The sequence below is a fragment of the Polypterus senegalus genome, chromosome 3 (genome assembly GCF_016835505.1).
Source record: "Polypterus senegalus isolate Bchr_013 chromosome 3, ASM1683550v1, whole genome shotgun sequence".
Classification (NCBI taxonomy): Eukaryota; Metazoa; Chordata; class Cladistia; order Polypteriformes; family Polypteridae; genus Polypterus; species Polypterus senegalus.
This window is the reverse complement of record NC_053156.1, coordinates 113,272,216-113,293,865: the sequence shown is the minus strand read 5'-3', so window position 1 is coordinate 113,293,865 and position 21,650 is coordinate 113,272,216. Positions and strand designations below refer to the sequence as shown.

The 21,650-nt window shown below is 40.8% G+C and overlaps 1 protein-coding gene across 1 annotated transcript in view; it reads left to right on the top strand.

Annotated features, from left to right (window-relative positions):
• elovl4a (ELOVL fatty acid elongase 4a) overlaps positions 1-21,650 on the top strand; it is a 66,412-nt gene that overhangs the window by 30,885 nt on the left and 13,877 nt on the right. Inside the window, exons 4-5 of the mRNA XM_039747828.1 lie at positions 2,677-2,757; positions 15,794-15,965. Coding sequence (XP_039603762.1) covers positions 2,677-2,757; positions 15,794-15,965 — 253 coding nt within the window. The remainder of the gene's footprint in view (positions 1-2,676; positions 2,758-15,793; positions 15,966-21,650) is intronic.

Here is a 21,650-nt window from a genome sequence, read left to right as displayed (position 1 = left end):
GTGCATGCGTGACAGTTATGAGGGATCAAAAGATAGCACGTCATCGTGATGTGTCATTAGTCACTAATGCACACTGATCTGTGGAAGACCATTGATGAACCATTGTTTTTGGGATATTGCTTTTTTGAAATTTAACTGATAGACATAGTCAGGATGAAACTACAGGTCTGGATCAGATCTAAAGGAATGAAGCAGACAGATAGGGTAGATTGTTTGTTGCTCTGACATGTGTTTTCTGAATTTAATCCAGATTTAAAAGATAATTGCAGTCACTCCATCTAGGATTGCTTCTTGTCTTGTATCTGGTGCTGCATATATCGGGTGTGCAGCTCTGAACTTTATTAAGCAGGTCCAGAAATGATTCATGGATATTAATATATATTTGTGGTTGGGTGAGTGCTGTAGCAGGTCGATAGCAAATGTATGTATAATGTAACTGAAATGGAAATGTTGCCTAAAATAAAAAAGTGATCAGAATGAGAAGATTAAGTTTAAGTTTACTGCATATTAAAATAAGTTATTGAAAACTGACAATTTGAGCTGTAACAGATACCCAGCAAAATTTCATAAATGACACTCAGGAGGAGTTTGTGCTTATTCAGGTGGGCCTTGCCTCCAGGATGTCCCATGTTTCAAGCCATAGGTGTTCTCCACTTTCCAGATGGAAACCCCTTCATTTCTGTAAAGTCCAAGACAGAAGCTGATGCTATCTGATGTTCCCCGGGACTCTACATTGTATGTTGTTTCCAGTAGCGACTCTCATAACTGTGCATTACTGCTGCATTTTATCTTAATTATAGTTTGAGAACTTTACCTTAATTGTGGTGTAAGAACTCCACTAGGGCACAAGCAGTGCAAGATCTGCCTGTTTTAGAATCCAAGAGTTTGGATTATACCTGGAAGGCATACATGATAAAATCTGTGAAAGTGTCAAAGGGAAAAGGTCATGATAGGAATATTTATGTAGCAATTTAAAAAAAACAGATGAATGCCCACTCACTTGTATACGAATAATTTCTGTGCAAGTGGAATTATAGTAAGGTTTGAATGTCTGTTTATGTGTTCTTTAATGCCTGTGTATGATCTAGTCAATCAAATCAAAGTTTGAATAAATGCCATTCTATATTAATGCCAATACAGTCTGCTCCTTCTGTATACACTATTTTCTTGTCTTTATGTTAGTGTTTTTGTACCACTTGCATTATCTAGTGTAGTCTGCTAGATTGCAGCATAGGCAAAACCTACCTACTGTACCTTTTTAGTTTTGTCTGACCTCCCAAAATATCACTCTTCAATTCTTATTATCTTCTTATGATCAATAACATGCAAATGAAAAGAGAGAGCAGCATTTCTCCATTTAGCTTATTTACATTTACACCTGTGTGTATTTATCTGCACTATTGGGTTTAATTAAATACTTGGAAGCATAATGAAGAGAAAAAAGTGAAGGACTGAGAATTACTCATCCATTTTAGCCTTCAAATCATTTGCATGATAGAAAGGGAAAGAAAATCTAGGATATGAGAATGACCTGACATAGCAGAGTTAATTTAATTTCATAGCTTGTTAGTGCTTTATTGGCAAGAATTGCTTTCTAATTAAGCAACCAGGTCAGAACAAAAACCTGCAGCCACTGCGACTCTCCAGGACTGGGATTGAGGACCCCTGTCCTGGGGTCTTTTGTGACCTCTCGGATGAGTCGTCTCTGCGCTCTTGGGGTAATTTTGGTCGGCCGGCCACTCCTGGGAAGGTTCACCACTGTTCCATGTTTTTGCCATTTGTGGATAATGGCTCTCACTGTGGTTCGCTGGAGTCCCAAAGCTTTAGAAATGGCTTTATAACCTTTACCAGACTGATAGATCTCAATTACTTCTGTTCTCATTTGTTCCTGAATTTCTTTGGATCTTGGCATGATGTCTAGCTTTTGAGGTGCTTTTGGTCTACTTCTCTGTGTCAGGCAGCTCCTATTTAAGTGATTTCTTGATTGAAACAGATGTGGCAGTAATCAGGCCTGGGGGTGGCTATGGAAATTGAACTCAGGTGTGATACACCACAGTTAGGTTATTTTTTAACAAGGGGGCAATTACTTTTTCACACAGGGCCATGTAGGTTTGGATTTTTTTCTCCCTAAATAATAAAAACCATCATTTAAAAACTGCATTTTGTGTTTACTTGTGTTATATTTGACTAATGGTTAAATGTGTTTGATGATCAGAAACATTTTGTGTGACAAACATGCAAAAGAATAAGAAATCAGGAAGGGGGCAAATAGTTTTTCACACCACTGTAGAAGTAAGTCGTAAAAGAAATTAACATTGGTTCATAAGTAAATTATTAATAAAGTTAAAGCCCTCCTAAGACTCACATTAAAGAAGCAGAAACCAGTCTCCTGTAGGTAAAATAATTAAACAACAATTCTTAAGCATTATCCATCTAGTGTTCACTCAGTAGACTTTTGTTTAGTTTTGCTTAAAGGTCTGGTTTATTAGCATTTCTTTGATATAACATGTATTTATTATGTTCATAAAGGGAAAACAAGTAGAAAGGAAAAAAACATTACTTAAAACTCAAAAGCAACCAGCTGTCTTTGTAGTATGTATATGTTATATTGTACTTTTCAAATGCCATCAAGCATTTAATATGCCACCCACTTATATTTTTCTTTCTTTTGTTTAGCTCTTCTTAGCTGCCAGAGCTGCAGGGTACAGCTATATCTGCCAGCCGGTAGACTACTCAGAAGATGTCAACGAAGTCAGGGTAAGTCAGGAGATGCAAATGAGCTGCTCTGGAAGGCAACGTGATGAAATTTAAAACTTCTTTTATCTGATGGTATACCTTAATGAGAAGGGGCTTTTGGTTTCACTAAGGCCCAACTGGTGTAAAGGGAGCACCGGCTGATTCAGTAGATATTAAATACAATGCCAACGCTCCGAAGATAAATCATCTTTCTCATAATTAATAAATGTAAGAGAAGATCAACGCAAAACCCATGTTATTGGCAGCACCACTTCCATTCCTTGCCATAAACAAAGGTATCTATCCCCTTCCTCAGCTCTGCTTATATTTTTAGTTGCTTGTAATGCTACACTACAGCATAAATATTGATATAATAATATTCTAAATTGCTTTGTAAAGAACTTTCTGTGTGTGCCTTCAAGGGGTAATGATAAATAAAATCTATTGGTAGATTAATTAGAAGTAGGCAGTCAGCTTCATTGATATGCTTTTGGTTGCTAGATGAAAGCTTCGAAATATGGGAAGCAACAACTCAGTATTCACAACTGATCAGTAACAGTTCATAAACTGCTACCCATTGTCATTTTTAACTTAACACAACATTAGGTACATTAATATAAATTAATATGTTATGTGAAGTTAATTTCCTACATCTTAGCTTAAAATGCAGTTAATTTAAAAAAGAAAGAGTTATTTATTCAAAATGAATTCAGATACTGAGAATGATATCTGCATATCTATAGTCTCTAGAATGCGCATGAGTATAATCTGTATCTGCCTTTGTCTTTCATTTGTTTACTTTGGGCTTCCTCCACACTTTATTGTGCTACATTATACAGTAAAGGTTAATTAATATTTTGAATATTAACGGTTAAGAATATAATATTTATATATAACATAATAATAATTAATAAATAAATATGTTGAATATTTTCAACATAAAAAGCTTATACTGTACTGAAAATATAAAACTCTATATAAGCTGAAATGATAGGGTCCTCCACCTTGTTCTTCTCTTGCTTGTGTGTGTTTCTCTGGTTGACCTCTTTTTCCTTCCACATGTCCAGAGACTTGCAGGTTTGCTTAACTAGCATTTCCAAATTAACCTGTTTGTGTGAGAGTGACCAGCGATGGACTAATACTTGGTCCAGGACTGTTTCCCATCTTGGGATAGACTCATGGCCCTACCCTGCCCCTGAACTGGACTGAGTGGGTTTGAGAATGTTACGTTATATGGTATCAGATGACATATGATGAATTATATACAGCCAAAATGTTCTCTCCCTACATTTTCAGTGTGATAGTAACCTTTATCTGTTTTTTTCTGTTTAGGAAATATCTGCAGATATTGTTGCATTTCAGTAATATCCATTTAACCAACCGTGTGCAGCAGCACCCTATCATGTGGTATTGTATAGGCATAGCTTGTTGATTCTAATAAGCTGTGTCGTGCAGTGAAAGATATGGAAAAAATAATTTGGACAGTAATCTAAGCAATGCGTTCACACAGGCATTGCGTTTTGAGAATTGAGGGCACATTGAAATTGAAGTTCTTTTGCAAATGTGAATCTTCACTGCTATTCATGGATCAGATGCCACATGTAATTTGTGCTTAACAGAACAGAGAAAAGAACCTGATCTGTGGTGAATGAGCCAAAAAAATCAGATTTTGGTGAGATGAACCTGACAGGATTATCATAGCCACAGTTAAATGAAATAAATGTTTTCCTATTGCATTTATAAACTATACAATTCAGGCAATGCACAGAAGTAAAAGAGAATCTGAAAAGTGAAACTTCATGCAAATGATTTAATCAAGAGTAAAGCCAAACGTGGCAAAGAAAGAGAAAAAAACATCTTGAGAAAAATGTTAGATCTAAAGTTTCAGGCAAATGAGCAATGAATCACAGAAAGCATACAGTATTTTACACAGTTGTTTCCTTAGCAAGAACAATCAGGCTTCGAAACATTAAGATAGTGATGGACAGCAAAATGGAGAACTTGATTTATAGTTAGTCCTTGCAATCTGCTTACAGTAAAGCTCCTAATGTCCACCAGGCTTACAGGATCATTCATGACCTCTTTATCTTGAGGTTTGGACTTATAGCTTTATTCCATATGGCACATTAACAACATTAGTGCTTTTTATGAAAGGGTCACCTCATTAACAAATGCACCTATGGATAGGCTTTCTCTTCCTGCGCGACTTTTTAAGGTATATTTATTTTTTATTTATTTATTTAGGTATATTTATTTTAAAAAAGCATTATTTAAACAACACTACAGGACAAGATAAGTTCTATAAGTTTTTTCTTTAAAACAGTATTGCTAAGATTTCTGCTGCCTGGCGAGAATTCGTCTTATTTTAAACATGGATAAGGTGAAGTTGTGTGTATGTGAAAATAAAGAAAAAGTATGCACAACATCACATTTAGGTACATCTGAGGGCTGTGCAGGCTCTGTAGCCCTCATCAGACTCAGTTTAGTAGGTAGGTTCTAAAGCCTTTCTAATCCATTTCAGGGATGTGGGTGCCAGAGGCTACCACACCAGCACGGGGCAAAAGCCTGGAAACTGGCCTGGGCAAAACTCTAGTCCAGGGGTGGGCAAACTCAGTCCTGGAGGGCTGCAGTGGCTGCAGGTTTTTGTTCCAACCCAGTTGATTAATTAGAAAACAATCCTTGGCAATAATTTAATTTCATGACTTGTTAGTGCTTGAACTCTGCCATGTCAGGTCATTCTCATATCCTAGACTTTTTTTTTTCCTTTCTAAGGATATCATCCAAATGATTTGAAGTCTAAAACGGATGAGAAATACTCAGTCCTTCCTTTTTCTCTCTTCACTTTCTTTCCAAGTATTTAATTAAACCAAAATAGTGAACAATAAATCCATACAGGTGTAAATGGAAACAAGCTAAATGTAGAAATGCTGGTCTCTTTTATCATTTGCATTATTGCTAATAAGGGGCAATTAAAAGCTGAGAATACAGCTGTTTAAAACTAAAATAAGCAATAAGCATTCAAAATTTTAACGAGCGACACAATTAAAATAAAGCAGAAGTGTTACTTGAGGAATAAGTGCTTCTTATTAAGTACCTGGGCTGGAACCAAAACCTGCAGCCACTGCGGCCCTCCAGGAATGACTTTGCCCACCCCTGCTCTAGTCCATCATAGGAACCACTCTAACTCGTACATGCACATAAAAACAGCCACATATACACCCTATATTCATATACAGTGACATTCAACATAACAGTAATAAAGAAAGAAAGAATATTTTTCTGATTAATTCCTTCTGTTCTTGAACATGTCTAGTCACAGTAATTTTCATGAAATGGTACTTTGTTGATGTTTCGTTATAACCAGTATTAGGGAATAACAGAAGTGAAAGGCAAACTTTATTACAGCGAGTGACTATTATGGATATCAGGTGCATGTGGCACTCTGATGTTAAATTATATGATCATATTTTTAAAGTCCCAAACTGGGACACTTGTGTAGCATGTATGTCCCACACATAAAGCCCATCCTCACAAAGTCTGCTTTATCTCATCATCATCAGAGTGGGATCAGGGCATGGGCAGTACTCTGATTTTGTCTGTTTCTTGTTCATCATTGGAATGCTGTTTAAACATAATACAAGTTGTTAATCAAGTTGTTTCTGCAAAGCAATGTTTGCGGCACTGAAAAACTTTAATGGATGGGTAGCTTGTTAAAGCCAGAACATTTTTATATTCTTATTTATTGGGATGCTTAGCCTGAAATCTGGACTGTTTCTATAACTGGGAGGAATGGTCACCCTAGTAAATTATAGCGTTAGTGCAGTTACAGTTACAGTTAGGAAGATCTTTGAAATTATAGTTTCAATCTTTTCAACAAGTGGACTGTTTTTAGTAGGGGGGAGTTCTCTGTGGAGTTTTGAATGGCTTGATTTATTAATAAAAGATATAAGAGCATGCTGTTTCTGGGTTTACTAATGGGTTTACTAATGACAACAGCAACAATTCATAGCTAGCTTTTTGTGGGCTAGCAGTAGGCAATAATAAGGTTAATATATTTGCTATGCCTGCCTTTTTTGCGAACCGGCAGAAACTTTCTACTGGCCGGTGCTGGTCAATGGGAAACAGTGGCTTAAAGCATTAGAAGTGATTTACAGCAGGCCTGGTTCTCTTCTCTTCATTATAGCAAGTAACTTTCTACCAGCGCACACAATCTGTTGGTTTTTTAGTAACTTGTCATGGGGATCTGTTCGCCATCAGTAGTGGCTGTGGGAGTTGAAAAAGAGGAGAATATGCAAAATATACAAGTGGTGTAAATGGTGTCAAAGTAAAAGTAAACTAATTTGTAGTTTAAGTTGCACAGAATGTTTCTCCGTATTAAGATAGAGGAATCTGCAGATTCTCCAGTGTTTTTCAATGGAAGATTTTGAAATTTCTAAACTTTGTAGAGGGTGATCTGTTTGAGATATCGCAGCAAAAAATTCAGCCGTCTTGGCGAATTTCCTTAAAGAATTAAGTGCGCCACATTTCAACAAAATTTCGGGGGATGCACAGACGGACAGACGGACATGGCTATCATAATAGGTGCTTTGTGCATTAAGTGTAAATGCATCTAAAAACAGGTGATGGTTGTTTTCCACTATGAAAAAATAGAAAAAATAGGCAAGAACCCCAATGTTTCTATTGTATAGCCATGTACATTAATAGTAGCAAGTGTCCATTAATTCCCCAGTCTAGTTATAGGCTTTCTCCTACAAAAAACAGGATAAACAGGCACATAATAGATTTGATTGTGAAGATGAGGCAAGTTATCTGAAAAAAAGGTAGAAACATTTGTGTGTAGAAGTCTAAACCAATTGTCCATTTGAGTTTTTGAAGTTGGTGTCATACTGTTTAATTCTACCATGTAGATTTTCTTTTACTGATTGGACAGAGCTGGGAAAACCCCACTTAATTGGTGAAAGTAAATGAAAATGAAAGCATGTGCCACTACAGCATGTTCAGATCTCTCCAGCTGTATTGAGAAGAAGCTGTCACTTCTTGCTCCTAGTTTATTAAAAAATTCATTGTGACTAAAGTCCTCTTAACGTTAGTGTGCTTTTTGGGAATTAGTACATGTTGGTGACATTCTGGGTAGAGAGAAAGCAGACAGATGTCTTACATTTTAAAATTTTAAACACTTTATCTTTCTATGCCCCATTAAATTTGGCTTCTGTAAGGGCAGCAGAATGGTCTGTCTGGTTTTATATATATATATATATATATATATATATATATATATATATATATATATATATATATATATATATGATTAGATTTAATTAAACAACTCACTTCATTTACTGACGAAGGCTCAGAATTCATCACATTAGTAGGTGAACCAGCACCTTAGTTGCCATGCCAAGAGGTTCTTATTTAGCCTAGCTATTGTCAACTCCAAGTGAACTAAATTAAGGAAAGTGGAGCTTTGGCGATCAGAGTCTTAAAGTTTCTTAGCAGCGAATGATCACAGGTAATACAGTGTTTTTTGACCATACGACTAGGTAATAGAAAATAATAATAATAATATCCAGTAGCCCTGTCTGTGAAGAATGTCCTGTTGTGCACCAGTTGTGCTTAGCCATCTTATTTTAAGATTTATTTTTGATTAAAAGATTAGTTTAAATGGAACCCTGCAGCTGAACTGAAAAAGGCACATTTGAGCCATTATGTCACAAATTTCAGTATTTAGATGCTGGTAAACAATATGACTGTCCAACTCAGTGTTTCAAATATTACAGACAATGTGCTCCAAATGCAAACACGTTACGTTTAATTTTGTCTCCCAAATTGGCAAAATGATAACGTGCCCAGTCATGAAGTTCCCTGCTACAAAGGCAAAAAACATAAAAGGTTCTGCTAGAGTAAGAAGCAGGAGAAAGCCCCTCGGGAGGAGGAGGCGGACATGCTGAAACATCAATGGGCTGTGATTGTTTTGGATCTGTAGTGATGTGTGGTTTTTTGACATTTTATGTAGTATTTTCATGATTTGCTTTCTTTTTTGTCCTGTATGTTTATTTCATTTGAATCTTTTCTGGGGGTCAGCAACAAATATGAGCACTCAGTCAGGTAGCTTGGTTGTATTACCATTAATTGCTGGCAAACTGTAAGTAAAAGCAAATAATTTTTATTTTCTGTAGGTCCTTTCTATTGTAAAATGTCATTCCAAAGTATTTTACAATTAAAGATGGCTTAAATGTATTTTTACAGTTAGAGTATTGGCAGATTAAGTGACTTGCTCAGAGTTGTTAAGTGAATTATATGTATAGAGGGCGTTAACCAGCATCCTTGGGATTTAAAGTTCAGTACTTTAGCCACCAGACCACACTGCCTGCTCCTTAATGAACCATAAAGTACCTATCACAGGAGAAAATCTTGGTTTCATGACTCCCAAGTACAGATTATTGCCCTTCAGGTGAGATGAAATGGTGGACTTTCCATTTTGGTTCCTGCCACACAATCAGTGATGCCAGGATTAACTGTGACCCTTACAGTCCTCACCTAGATATGGGTGATGTCTGACTAGCATTTCTTCCCTATCTCACAGTATAAACAATTAGTAGTTTTGAAGAGACAATCGTAATAGAACAATAATATTATGGAACATCTTTTGGGGCAGTGCAGCTTGGTTTACAGAGAGCTCTGAAAAAGTTCAGCTTTAAAATGGTACAAGAGATCAGAGGTATAGTTCGCAAAGAGCCACAAGGATGCGCTGTTCACCAAGGGATATAGCGCCTTCAGACTGTATGGCCAGAAATTATATGGATAACAAGCTGCTCAGCAAACTATAATTCTGAAACCAGGGAAACCTTTTGTAGAGCTATCGCTAAAGTACACCATCTACATGGTGCATCAAAGTGTGTGCATGGAAACACTGAACATCTTAAAAAGACATTTAAAACTTAAAAAAACAGGAATCTGTGTTATAAATAGTTAGCTTTTAACCATCTTTATAACTACAATCTTTTACTAAAAAATGAGCAGCAACAGATGCATATGTATAAATTGCCCCCTGCTCGCCATACCCCCCCAGGCCTGCGCTGCGTGTCAGCCACTTTGCATCTCTGCCACTCGCATATGTGGATTTCACTTTCACTAAACAACAAATCTTTTAATTCTCGCGGATATGCCTCTTCATTGGGAAGAAACACTTATTTTTTCCAGATGGCAACACGAATTAGACAATCTACAAGTCTCCAACTTAAAGTTTAAATCCAAACAATGTATTCGATCTCTTTTTGCTGTTCCGTTATTTCACTGAGTAATAATTTCCATTTGTTTGCGCTAATTCGATCTTTACTATCATTTTTTTGAGACTTTCGAATTTTAGTACTTTCCTTATCTCTAACCTGCTCTGCATGTGCATCGTGCCAACATTTTTGAATTCTTTACGACGTTCTACTTTGTCATCTACTCTTTGTCCTTTATTTCCGGCCCCAGGTGTGGTTAAATCTCTTGGCACAAGGTCTCGTTGTGTGAAAAGTATCTCTGTGAAAAAGTCACATCTCGTACCCGGCTAAAAAGTCTTGTCTCGTCCCAGGATTTTTTTATTACAATAGAGAGATATAAAATGAGTAGGTCAAAACCACATAAACGGTCTAGCAGTCATGGAAACTGTCAGACTACAGCATCCACTGTGCAATTCATTATGGCAACTGAGATAGTTAAATATTATGCATACCAGAGACTACAATTATTGTAATATAATACATAAAGTAAGTAAATTCACCAGCTACCCACAATAAAACGTAACAAAACAAAAAACAACAATAATGAAAAGACCAACACAACAGATGTAGGAAATAATCTGTAGACAAGGACACGTGTCACAGGCTGTAGCAATGTTTTCTTTTTATTTTACTAGTGCCAAATTGGTTTGATTTTTATTTAATTGATTATGATCCATTCAAATCTTCTTTTCTTAACTTACTCTCTAGCACCTGCTAATCTGACAATCTGCACCAGAACAACAGTGTAGCCAGAGTTTTTAACAGAATGGGATTTACAGGACTTGCTATTGAAGACTAAGTTGATCTCTATAACACTTGCTAAACAAGTCACAAAGTTCACTTTCGTGTACGTGGTTGGCTTGCCAGTGTGTAGCTCAGAAAAGCATCTACACATTATACAGAAAATTGTAATTTTCAAGGCGCAAGGAAAATTGCTGCAGTTTTCAGACTATTGTAATCATTTGAAATGTTACCAGCTTTGGCTAAGTGACTTGGATGTCAGTTGTACTTAGATCTGATGGCAAAGGAAATTAAATTTGTTTGGGGAATTGTATAACAGCATGCTGTGTTGCAAATTTAGTGCTTTCTTCTTCAAGTTTGGGTTTCTTGATTTGCTAATTGCATTTTATCACAAAAATCACTATATACTGTACCCATCAGTGATACCTCTAAGCCAAAAATTGACTAACTGTGAATGAACATTACATAGGAAGAAATTATAAAACAATAAAAAAAATAGCAGTTTAGACAATTATTCCCCTATAGGCTATCAGGAATTCCTCAAACAGGACCCACCCTTACTTTCACTCCTGGAATCTTTAAAGGTGTCCTCAACAAGTATTATGTGAACTTGAAGATGGGAGTAAAGAAACAACATTCCACTGGCAGAGTGCTGTGCTAACAAAAAACATCTACATGGCACTGAGTTTTAGAGTACACCTATTTTTCCAGTTTTTATTGAAATTTAAGCAGTTCAAGTCCAGTGAATGACTGCGCATGGTACAAAGGTAACACCTTGGCTTCCTTAGCTATTTCTTTAAAGAAAAGACGTACACTTTAAGGATTATAATAGTCTGTCTATTTTCTTTTATTATTCACCTTTTTCTTACCATTATCCTAGCAATATACAGTGTAGTATTAATAATAATAACAATAACATTACAGAGAGTGTAGCAACACAGTTTGCTCTAACAGTGCATTTATACCAACAGAGGGCTTATAAGTAATCGACAAATGTTGGGACACCTGTAGGAATTGTTTGCATCAACGTTCAAGTCTTATTTTACTTCCATTGCTTCAGAAATGCTGCAAATTGTTAACCCATTACTTGTGACCTGAAAACGGCCTTTTTGTATAATCTTCACAATTACATTATGTTTGAAATTTTAGTAAGGAGAATATTTTTAACCTCTTACCTTTGTACCATTTCAGGTTATTTATTGGCTTTGAACTGTTTCATTTTTAATACAAACTGGAAAAATGGGGGTTTCCTAAACCTTCTGAAATGTTGTTTATGTCAAAAAATGGTAGTTTACAGAATTGGAGCACTTCCTCTTCTTTCTTCCTTCAGTTTCAGTGTGCTGTTGAAGAAAATGTAACAAACAGACTAAATCATAACAATGCATAGTTTGATCCTGACTTGCAGTATCATTGTGTAGGTACACTACATTGCCTTCTAGTGGCCTGAGGGAATAACAACCGCATTAAGGAAAACATATTACTGTTTAGTTATCACTGTCTTTTATAGATAGATAGATAGATAGATAGATAGATAGATAGATAGATAGATAGATAGATAGATAGATAGATAGATAGATAGATAGATAGATTGATAGAACTTTATTTGCCCCCAGAGGTAAAATTGGCTTTTTATAGAAACTCTTTAAATAAATAAATACATAAATATATTTTAATGGACAACTCACTGTCCCAAACTGGCAGCTACACCACCAAGACCCGTGGCCTGGCAAGATGAGCACGTTAGACCCGACAAGCTGTACTTCTCCCAAATAAACTTCTCCCCAATCGACAATCAAAAATAAGCCAGAAAACAAACAGTATGTAAAATAATAAAGTGAGTATATATTTATAAAGAAAAAAAAAAACAAACTCCAAACTATATATATATATATATATACCCAACCAATCCCGACATAGCATATAACCCCAAAAATGTCCAGCAGAAAGTAATAAGAAAAAGTGCAGCACAAAGTTAATATGTAATACAAACACTCCCTTGACCCCACATTGAACACGAACTCAATAAGACACACAGACAGTACGAAACGCACGTAAAAGTCCAGAAGATTTAACAGAAAATGGATAATGTTTGTGAACCTATGGAAAGTATACAGATGAAAATGATGGCTTGCTTCTCTCCCCAAACAACAAGAAATAGTCTCACTGTGTTTTTCCTCAGAACATGGCATGATCCAGAACCCAGTTTTGCAGTGCAAAGCTGTTGTTGTCGGGTGTTGAAAGTGGCAGGTAGACAAAGGTGTGAATGCTCTCTCCTGCTTCTGTAGTGGAATGGCGGTCTAATAGAACAAGATGTTTTTTTATCTGTCCTCCTGTTTAAATAGCAAATTATCAGATGCAGGTGATGGAATTGACAGAACCAATTATCATGTGAGACCACAGTTCCACAGAGTTATCCTTCCCCCCATTGTTTCCAGGGGAGCATATTTACAGTACATAGACACACACACACTATGTAAACAGGACAATGCTACAAAATACGGGACTCAGCACAAAATACATTTACGAAGACATTAACCTTGTGGCACCACTACAATTTATATTAAAAAAATGTAAAAAGTCACAATCCCAGTAAGTCATTATGTAGACATATTGCTGTTGGCATAAAGGAGCCCCAGTAGCGTTTCTTGCTTCTGATCAATAATTCATTGGCTGAAAGTCCTCAGTGTTACTGTGTCAGAGAAAATATGTGCAACATTGTTCATAATGGCACTCAGTTTTGCTTTAATCCTCTCCTTTGTTATAACCTCCAGTAGGTCCCGAGTATGTCCCATTATTGAGCCTGCCCTTTTAATTTGCTTGTTGATCTGATGGACCTCTCTTAACGTGATGTTACCAGCCCAGCGCACCACAGCATAGAAAATCACGCTAACCATCACAGAGTTGTAGAAGATGTAAAGGATGTCAGTGCTCACATTTAAGGAATGCAGTCTCAGTTGATCGTTTTGGACATCTTTTGTTACATCATCTAATTATAGCACTAGATATCGTTTGAATGTTCTATATATGAATTTGTGCTTAAAGTTCCTTGGGCTACACAAACTCATTCCCACAAGTGGTCAGTTTTATTATAGTATTAACAGTCTGTATTTACAAAGCATGAAAAAAACACAAGTTGACCATGGCTTAGTTCTCAAATGACTGTCTTGAACAAAGACCTCCTGTCATGATGTGCATCCCCTCATTTTTTTTAAGAACCTTAAGATTTTATCTTTTTGTTCATTAAAATTCAACCAAATTTACTTTACAAGCTTTGGCCCATCAGGATACCAGTGATTTCAAATGATATATAAAAAAAAAAACTTCCGGAAATATTCAACAATAAGACAAATATTTGGATAGCAAGGACAGACCTGCTTTGCAGTGTACTGAAAAACTGCAAGCATTTCCTTCCTATAACACAGTGAAATCCCAAAGCCTTGACTTTGAAACAATGCTAGGATTGGTGGTTTCCTATATGTGGGAATGTAGCTGCAATGAACTCCAAGAAATAAATAAATTCTAAGCGCCATTTTGCCCATGGTTGAGGGTAAGTGCAATTCTGCTGCTACAGTGCTGTATGTCATGGCATGGTGTGCTGGGAAATGTGGTCTGGTGACTGTGGCCATATGACTGCTAAATGTGGTCCCTACCTCTAGATCCCAGGGTCTTCCAGCTGATAATAGTATATCTGTACATTAGAATGTCTCCTTATATTAAGATGAATATCTGACATGATCAGTTACCTTGGCTGGTAAATATTACATTTGCTGCTGCCTGTTTTGTAACAGGAGGCAGCTGGCAGTGCAGCAGGCTGGCACCTTTCCAAGGCCTGCTCCCATTTTGAGCCTGATGCCAGTGAGATTAGCTCCCTATCCTGCAGCCATGAGATTCAATTAGAATGTATGAACGGATGAAAACCTCCATTAGGTCATTGTACCCTTTCATTTACAAAGCTTTTACTGGTAGACTCCAATCTCACAACCTTCTTTCTTCATAGTTTCACTCTGTCCCTCTTAGAATTCACATTATTTACACCCTAATGCCTGAATCATGAAAAAAAAAATCAACTTTTAAATTAAAGTATTTCCTTCTCATCAGGAATTTGAAGATATTTATTCAGTCCATAAAACAGAAACTTGCACTGTTCACCTTGATGCTCTCTCTGTCTTGCTGAATTTAGTCATGTCTCATTGATTTATTTGTGTGCCTCCTGTCAGTGTCTACTGTTCTATTGGAAAAAGGTGACATGAGTGGCAATTCAGCTGCAAAAATAAAATTAGAAAAAATAAAATAAAACACATTTCAAAATGGATCAATTTTTAATTTTGGGGTACTGCCTCTCCCTCCTTACTGTTTAATATATAAAGTGGACATCATAGTTTAAAAATTAAGGCATTTCACTTAAACTTAAACAAATAAATAAATAAATAAATAAAGAGTAATTAGACCCAATGTTTAATTCCTACATTGTTGGCTTTTGGGGCAGAGCAGGGACTTTAAGGCAGTGCCAGAATGTCCAGCATTAGTAAAAAAAATCTTTTGATATTTTCTTGCTAGTTTTAGATTTTCCTAACAGTGACCAGGATGCTGAATCTGTAAAGCAGAAGCTTGAATCACTGTGCTACCATATGTCCAACTTGAATTATTCAGATTCATTTTATAGTAAGAAAGAAAAATCATGTAGCAATTCATTTGCTACATTGAACTTTTAAAATGACTCCAACTAATATAAAGCAGATTTTAGATGGCCTTACACTGACTGTTACAGGATTATTTGTAGTTACATTTTGCTGTTGTCATAAAGTACGGTTTCACTCTTTTCTTTAATAATGCATTTTATAGTATTGAATTGCTTTTCATGTTCTTTATTCCAAAAGTCCCTGCCTACATTCCAGCACTGTCTCAAAGTTGCTCTCAATATTCAGCCTTGGCTGTAAGGCTGATAACTTACTTTGTTTTCCATGTTCCTTTACTAGAAAGGTTGTAGTTGCATGTTTTGATACTTTGCTGGGTACCATCTTGATTGACTCTTCTCACTTCTTACCTCACAGATTGCTGGTGCCTTGTGGTGGTACTATGTGTCCAAAGGTGTGGAGTATTTGGATACAGTGTTTTTCATCCTGAGGAAGAAATTTAATCAGGTCAGCTTCCTTCACGTCTATCACCACTGCACAATGTTCACCCTCTGGTGGATTGGAATCAAGTGGGTTGCTGGAGGACAATGTGAGTACAGTGCATGCAGATGACATGCGTAGGCAAGGGATTCTATTAGGGATAAAGGGCTCTTCTGGCTTAATAGGGTTATCCTGTGCAAGTGGGCTTTTAAACTTCAGATAAACTCAACAGGCAAGAGGCTTTTGGCAGCAGACACTGAAACAGAAAAACAAAATGCTAAATCCTGCCTGCTGCAATATCATGTAAATAAAGAATATGTAAAATGTTCTGCTGGTAGATAAATCAAGTTTTCTCTGCTGTTGTTATTAAACTACTGTAGGTATAGTGTGGAAGACACTGAGAGTCCTGTCATCACAGACTGAAGCAGAGCTGTGGTTCATCTTGGGCATCTGCTGATATTTGAAAATTCCCCAAACATTCATTACCTAACCTCATCAGCAGTGTTATCTTCTGTTGAAAGTATTTATTTATTTACTGTGATACAAACATCCTAACAGGTTTTGGTTTTTTTTACCTCAAGTAGTAAAAGTTCCTCTGCCCTGAAAAGCTATTTTCAGTATCATGAAAGTGTGATGCAGAAGTAACAGGAAGCGGCTCTATAACATATCTGATATATGGCTGCTTTAATTCCCAAGAAATAATCCATTTATACATAGTGAATTTGAGCTTGTCTTTCCTTAACTACTTTCTCTGTTTTTAGGTTCTGCAGTACAGTCAGTTGAAATAACATTTAAGTTTTAGAAGTTTGTAAGATGTGTCATTTTTATTGCTGGACAATTATACACAAAACAAAGTATGTGGTTAAGCATACTGTGGGAAAACAGACGTTCTTCATTGTAATCAAATAAGCCAAATACAGCCCCAGTAGTAAAGTCAATAAATGATGGAAACTTAATATTGTAATTATTAACCATTTGACAATAAATAAAACATAACAAAATAAAAAAAAGTAAATTAATGAAGACTAATGAAAATCTATGCATATTTTATTATGCTTTTGCTTAAAATGTTACATGCTCATATGCAGATAGCTGTACAATTTAGCAAAATTAAAATGGATCCAAATATGCGTCAGTAAAATAAAATATTGCACCGTAAAGATATATTTATAAGAATGGCTCCTGCAACAGATTAATCAGCCAATTTATCTGGGGAAACATTCATTCATTGTTTGCAGGTCTTCTAGCCAAAATTGAGCACTGGAGAGGGCAGTGGAGAGAACATGGCCTCAGATGCCACATTACTGTAACTGTAAGTGCCTGGTACCACACTCAGGCTTTGTTCATCATTGGTGCCCTTTGCGGCCGGAAAAGGAAGCAGCCTCAGTGAGCTTGAAATGCTGTAGATGGGTTTGATGAGCAATGGGTAGGCTCAATATAGAACAACACATGTTATATTGTCTTTGGTGTTCAACACCTGTTTTTGACACATACTGTATACATTATAAAAGATGTGTATGTATGTATGTATGTATGTGGTTTTTGTAACTTATTGGCAGGTTACTCCCAACAAGAGAAATCTAGCATGTAAAAAGACGTGTAGTCAACAAAATCGGCATTTCATGAGCTGGTTTACTGTGTGAAGACTATGCAAATACTGTGCATCATTTTTGTGTTTGTATATATAGTGTGCATATGTAAATATTATGTATATATATATTGTGAACGCCACCCGGGCACAGACAGGCGGACATCTTGTTTTTAAACACCACCACACGTTTATTTACAATATTTACACAATAATAGGGGTCCCAAAGACCCAGTCACGTGCACAAACCCCAAATAGTCCTCAGTCCTGGCCACAATGCCTTTCTTCGGGCCGCCTCCACACTCCTCTTGCTTCGTCCTACTTCCACCCGACTCCAGCCTCGAATGAAGGGAGACGGCCCCTTTTATACAGGACCCGGATGAGCCCCAGGTGTTCCCGGCATTCCTCCTCTAGCCACGCCCCAGCGTGGCGGAAGTGCCGGCTGTTCTCCCGGCAGCTCTCCGGGTATCCTCCAAAGTCTTCCCCCCAGCACTTCCTGGTGTGGCGGGAGTGCTGGGGAAACAAGTCCCCAAGGCATTGGGGCGCCTCCTGGCGGTGACCACGGGCCCCTACAGGGAAGGGCTTCCATGCCCTTGACCCGTGGCCCCCAAAGCAACCCGGAAGGCAAACCCCACGTGATCCAGGCAGGGCTCTGACCCTCTTCCGGTCCCTCCTGGCGTCCCGGCGGGTCATGGCCCCTGGCATCCCTGACAGTGCCCCACAGCCAGCGAAGACCACTCGTGGGCAAGAGCGACCTGTCCCGAGGGCAGCAGAGCCCCGAAACGGGCCCCACTCGAGGATAGCCGGGGTCCGGCCCCGCACTCCTAGCAGGGACAGGGGCGGAGACACAATCCGAGCACCAGCCCTTGGTGCATCCCTGTGCCTCGCACAGGTTGTGCTCCCCCCTTTTACCGACACCCCGGGGCCTCCTCGACCGGCACCCCCTCCGAGACCTCTGCGCCCCTTTGGTCCGAGCCACTCGTTCCCCGTAGGCTCCTCCAGCTGTGGCGCAGCTGCGCACCGCAGAGAACATTCCGCTGACGGCCCGACATCAGAGGGCTGTTCCGCCACGAAGGGGTTCCTTCAGCCCGCCCGGGGTCCGTCCCTACAAAAGAGAACACAGGGGCAGAACCGCTGCCAAGCACCCAGCTCGTGCCATGCACGGGCAGCGTTCCCCCCTCCAATCACCCCGCACTTGCCTGATCGGCACCCTCTCCGCGGCTTCCGTGTCCTCTCGATGATGGAGTCGCCGGCACCGCCTGCTCTCTCTCTGCCTGCCTCAGGGATTCCCTCTGCTCTCCCAGAGGGCAGCCAGCCGCACGCGTGCACCCAGCAACGCGTCTCACCATATTGGAGGAAGCAGCACCCAGCCGCCTAATCCTCCCTTCACTCTCGGACGCCTTGACGGTGTGCGACTCAGATAACCAACGCGAGCCCCTGTCCCGTCTGCGTCCCCTTCATATCGGAGGAATCGGCACCCAGCCCTTTATTCCTCCGTTCACTCTGGGACGCCATGACGGTTTGAGACTCCTTATGGAATAAAAGCGCCTCTGTCCCGTCTGCGTCCCTATAGTGCGGCGCAAGACCGCAGCCGACTCGGGCGGGCGCTAGGACCCGGGCACTTAGCAGCCCGTGTCCATTCAGCGTCCTCACGGACTCCCCTCGCCGCGCATACAGCCCGCGGCGCCGCACCTCCTGTCGGAGGGCTGCTTACTCGGAACTGATCGTTGTCATCACAGCCTTTTTCAGCAGACCCTCCCGTATGCTTTACGGAGTCGGCTGTACTCACCGTCTCCGCTGTACCTCTCCGGCTGGAGATTCCAGCGTCGCGCCCGTCCGTTGTTGATTGAAGCGTTCTCAGCGCCAGCGCCTTCCTCTCCAGTTCCAGCACCTCAGCCCGGAGGGCACATAGCACCTGCAACACACGCTGCCCGGCGGGCTGAAGGGACACCCCCAGCTCCGCCAAAGCAGCCGGCAAAGACGGGAAGTGAAGCGACGCGGAGCCTACCTTTCTGTCAGCCTCCAGCGCCGGCCACTTCCTGTGGGCCTTCTCCTCCGCCCAATCGGGTCTCCCCCCTGCCCGTGATGGACATTCCTTGGTCCCGCCTCTCTGCAGTCATCGGCGGGCCCGCAAGACACACCGCCCAATCGCGTGCCTGTCAGGGGGAGGGACTTCTGGTCCGCGGCCATCTTGCCTCCCCTTCTGCAGTGGCGACGTGCCTGCCGGCAGCCCTGCTGTTGCCAGCGCCTTTCGAGCTGCAGCGTCTCCTCCTCCACAGCCCTCGCGGCTGCCGCCACGCTGCCGGAGCCCGCAGACCAGCATGCGCCTGCCACCGGCGTGGATCCGGGAGGTCCCTGCCTGCAAAAGAGAAAACACGCCCGGTCCCCATGGGCCGGCTGCCGCTAGGCAGGGAACTCACCTTCCCGGACTCGTCAAACCGAGGACACTTCCTCGGCGTGGCCTTTCTTGACGCCATGCGGTCCCGGGCGCCTTCAGCAACGGCCTGCTTGTAGGAGACCGCTGCACTCGTTGTAGGCACGCCACCTGCCCGCATCAGGGAAACATGGCCTTCCTGCGGACCCCTGGCGGTCCGTGGGGTTCCTTTACCCCGCGGGGCTGTGTGCACGCAGCACCCGCGGTACGTGGGTGGGGTCCCCTGCTGCACCGGGCCGTCCACAACAATATTTTTTGATCAGGTCTCCGCCTTGAAACAGGCGGAGCATCCTGCCGACTACGCCAGATGTGAACGCCACCCGGGCACAGACAGGCGGACATCTTGTTTTTAAACACCACCACACGTTTATTTACAATATTTACACAATAATAGGGGTCCCAAAGACCCAGTCACGTGCACAAACCCCAAATAGTCCTCAGTCCTGGCCACAATGCCTTTCTTCGGGCCGCCTCCACACTCCTCTTGCTTCGTCCTACTTCCACCCGACTCCAGCCTCGAATGAAGGGAGACGGCCCCTTTTATACAGGACCCGGATGAGCCCCAGGTGTTCCCGGCATTCCTCCTCTAGCCACGCCCCAGCGTGGCGGAAGTGCCGGCTGTTCTCCCGGCAGCTCTCCGGGTATCCTCCAAAGTCTTCCCCCCAGCACTTCCTGGTGTGGCGGGAGTGCTGGGGAAACAAGTCCCAAGGCATTGGGCGCCTCCTGGCGGTGACCACGGGCCCCGACAGGGAAGGGCTTCCATGCCCTTGACCCGTGGCCCCAAAGCAACCCGGAAGGCAAACCCCACGTGATCCAGGCAGGGCTCTGACCCTCTTCCGGTCCCTCCTGGCGTCCCGGCCGGGTCATGGCCCCTGGCATCCCTGACAATATATATATATCTCAGTATATATAAATGCATATATACAGTGTTGACTATATACATATACTATATATACGGTATATAGTGCTGCTATACCAGCGCGCAACCCGACACAGACATACGCAGGAGGCACACTGATAAAACAAATAAATGTTTTTATTTCTTTTCTTTGCCTGTGAGCAACGCCTTCCCCATTTCCCACAGGCACAACACAGTCCCACTAACACAATAGCACACAATACAAATAATTCCTCTACTTCTCTCTTTTCTCCTCCACTCCTCCTCGGCAAGCTTTGTTCACCTTCCACCTGACTCTGGCTCACCGAGTAGTCTCTGCTGGCTCCTTGTATAAGTCACCCAGAAGAACTCCAGGTGCTCGTTGCCCCACTTCCGGCTGCACATCCGGGTGTGGCGGAAGAACCGCCCACACGGGCTCAGGAACAACTGCAGCACCCACTGGTGTCGCCTGCGGAAACCAACAGGGCTGCACAAAACTCCATCCCTAATGAAGCCCTGGGGGAGTCTGAGGCACCACTGCAACCCAGGGAGGCTGCCATCTAGCGTCCAGGGGGAGGTACTGTGCTGCCCATGCTTGCTCCCCTGGTCCTCTCAGTGAAGAGGCGTCCCTGCCAGGCAAGGACACCATGAAAGGTTTTGTTACAACTAAAGGCAATAACAAATAGAGTACAGTGTTGTATTTCAGCCGGGTGGCGGTTCAAACTACTGTTTAATGTTGTTTTTGTTCATTTTTTAGTCTTTTGTTTATGTTAATATTGTCAACTGTTTAGTTTATGTATCTTGTGTTATGTACCTCGGGTTTTGTGGATGGTTCCCCAAGAGGCGGGTTCACCTGCCCATCACTGAAAGGGACTGCCCACAGCCCTATAAAGGT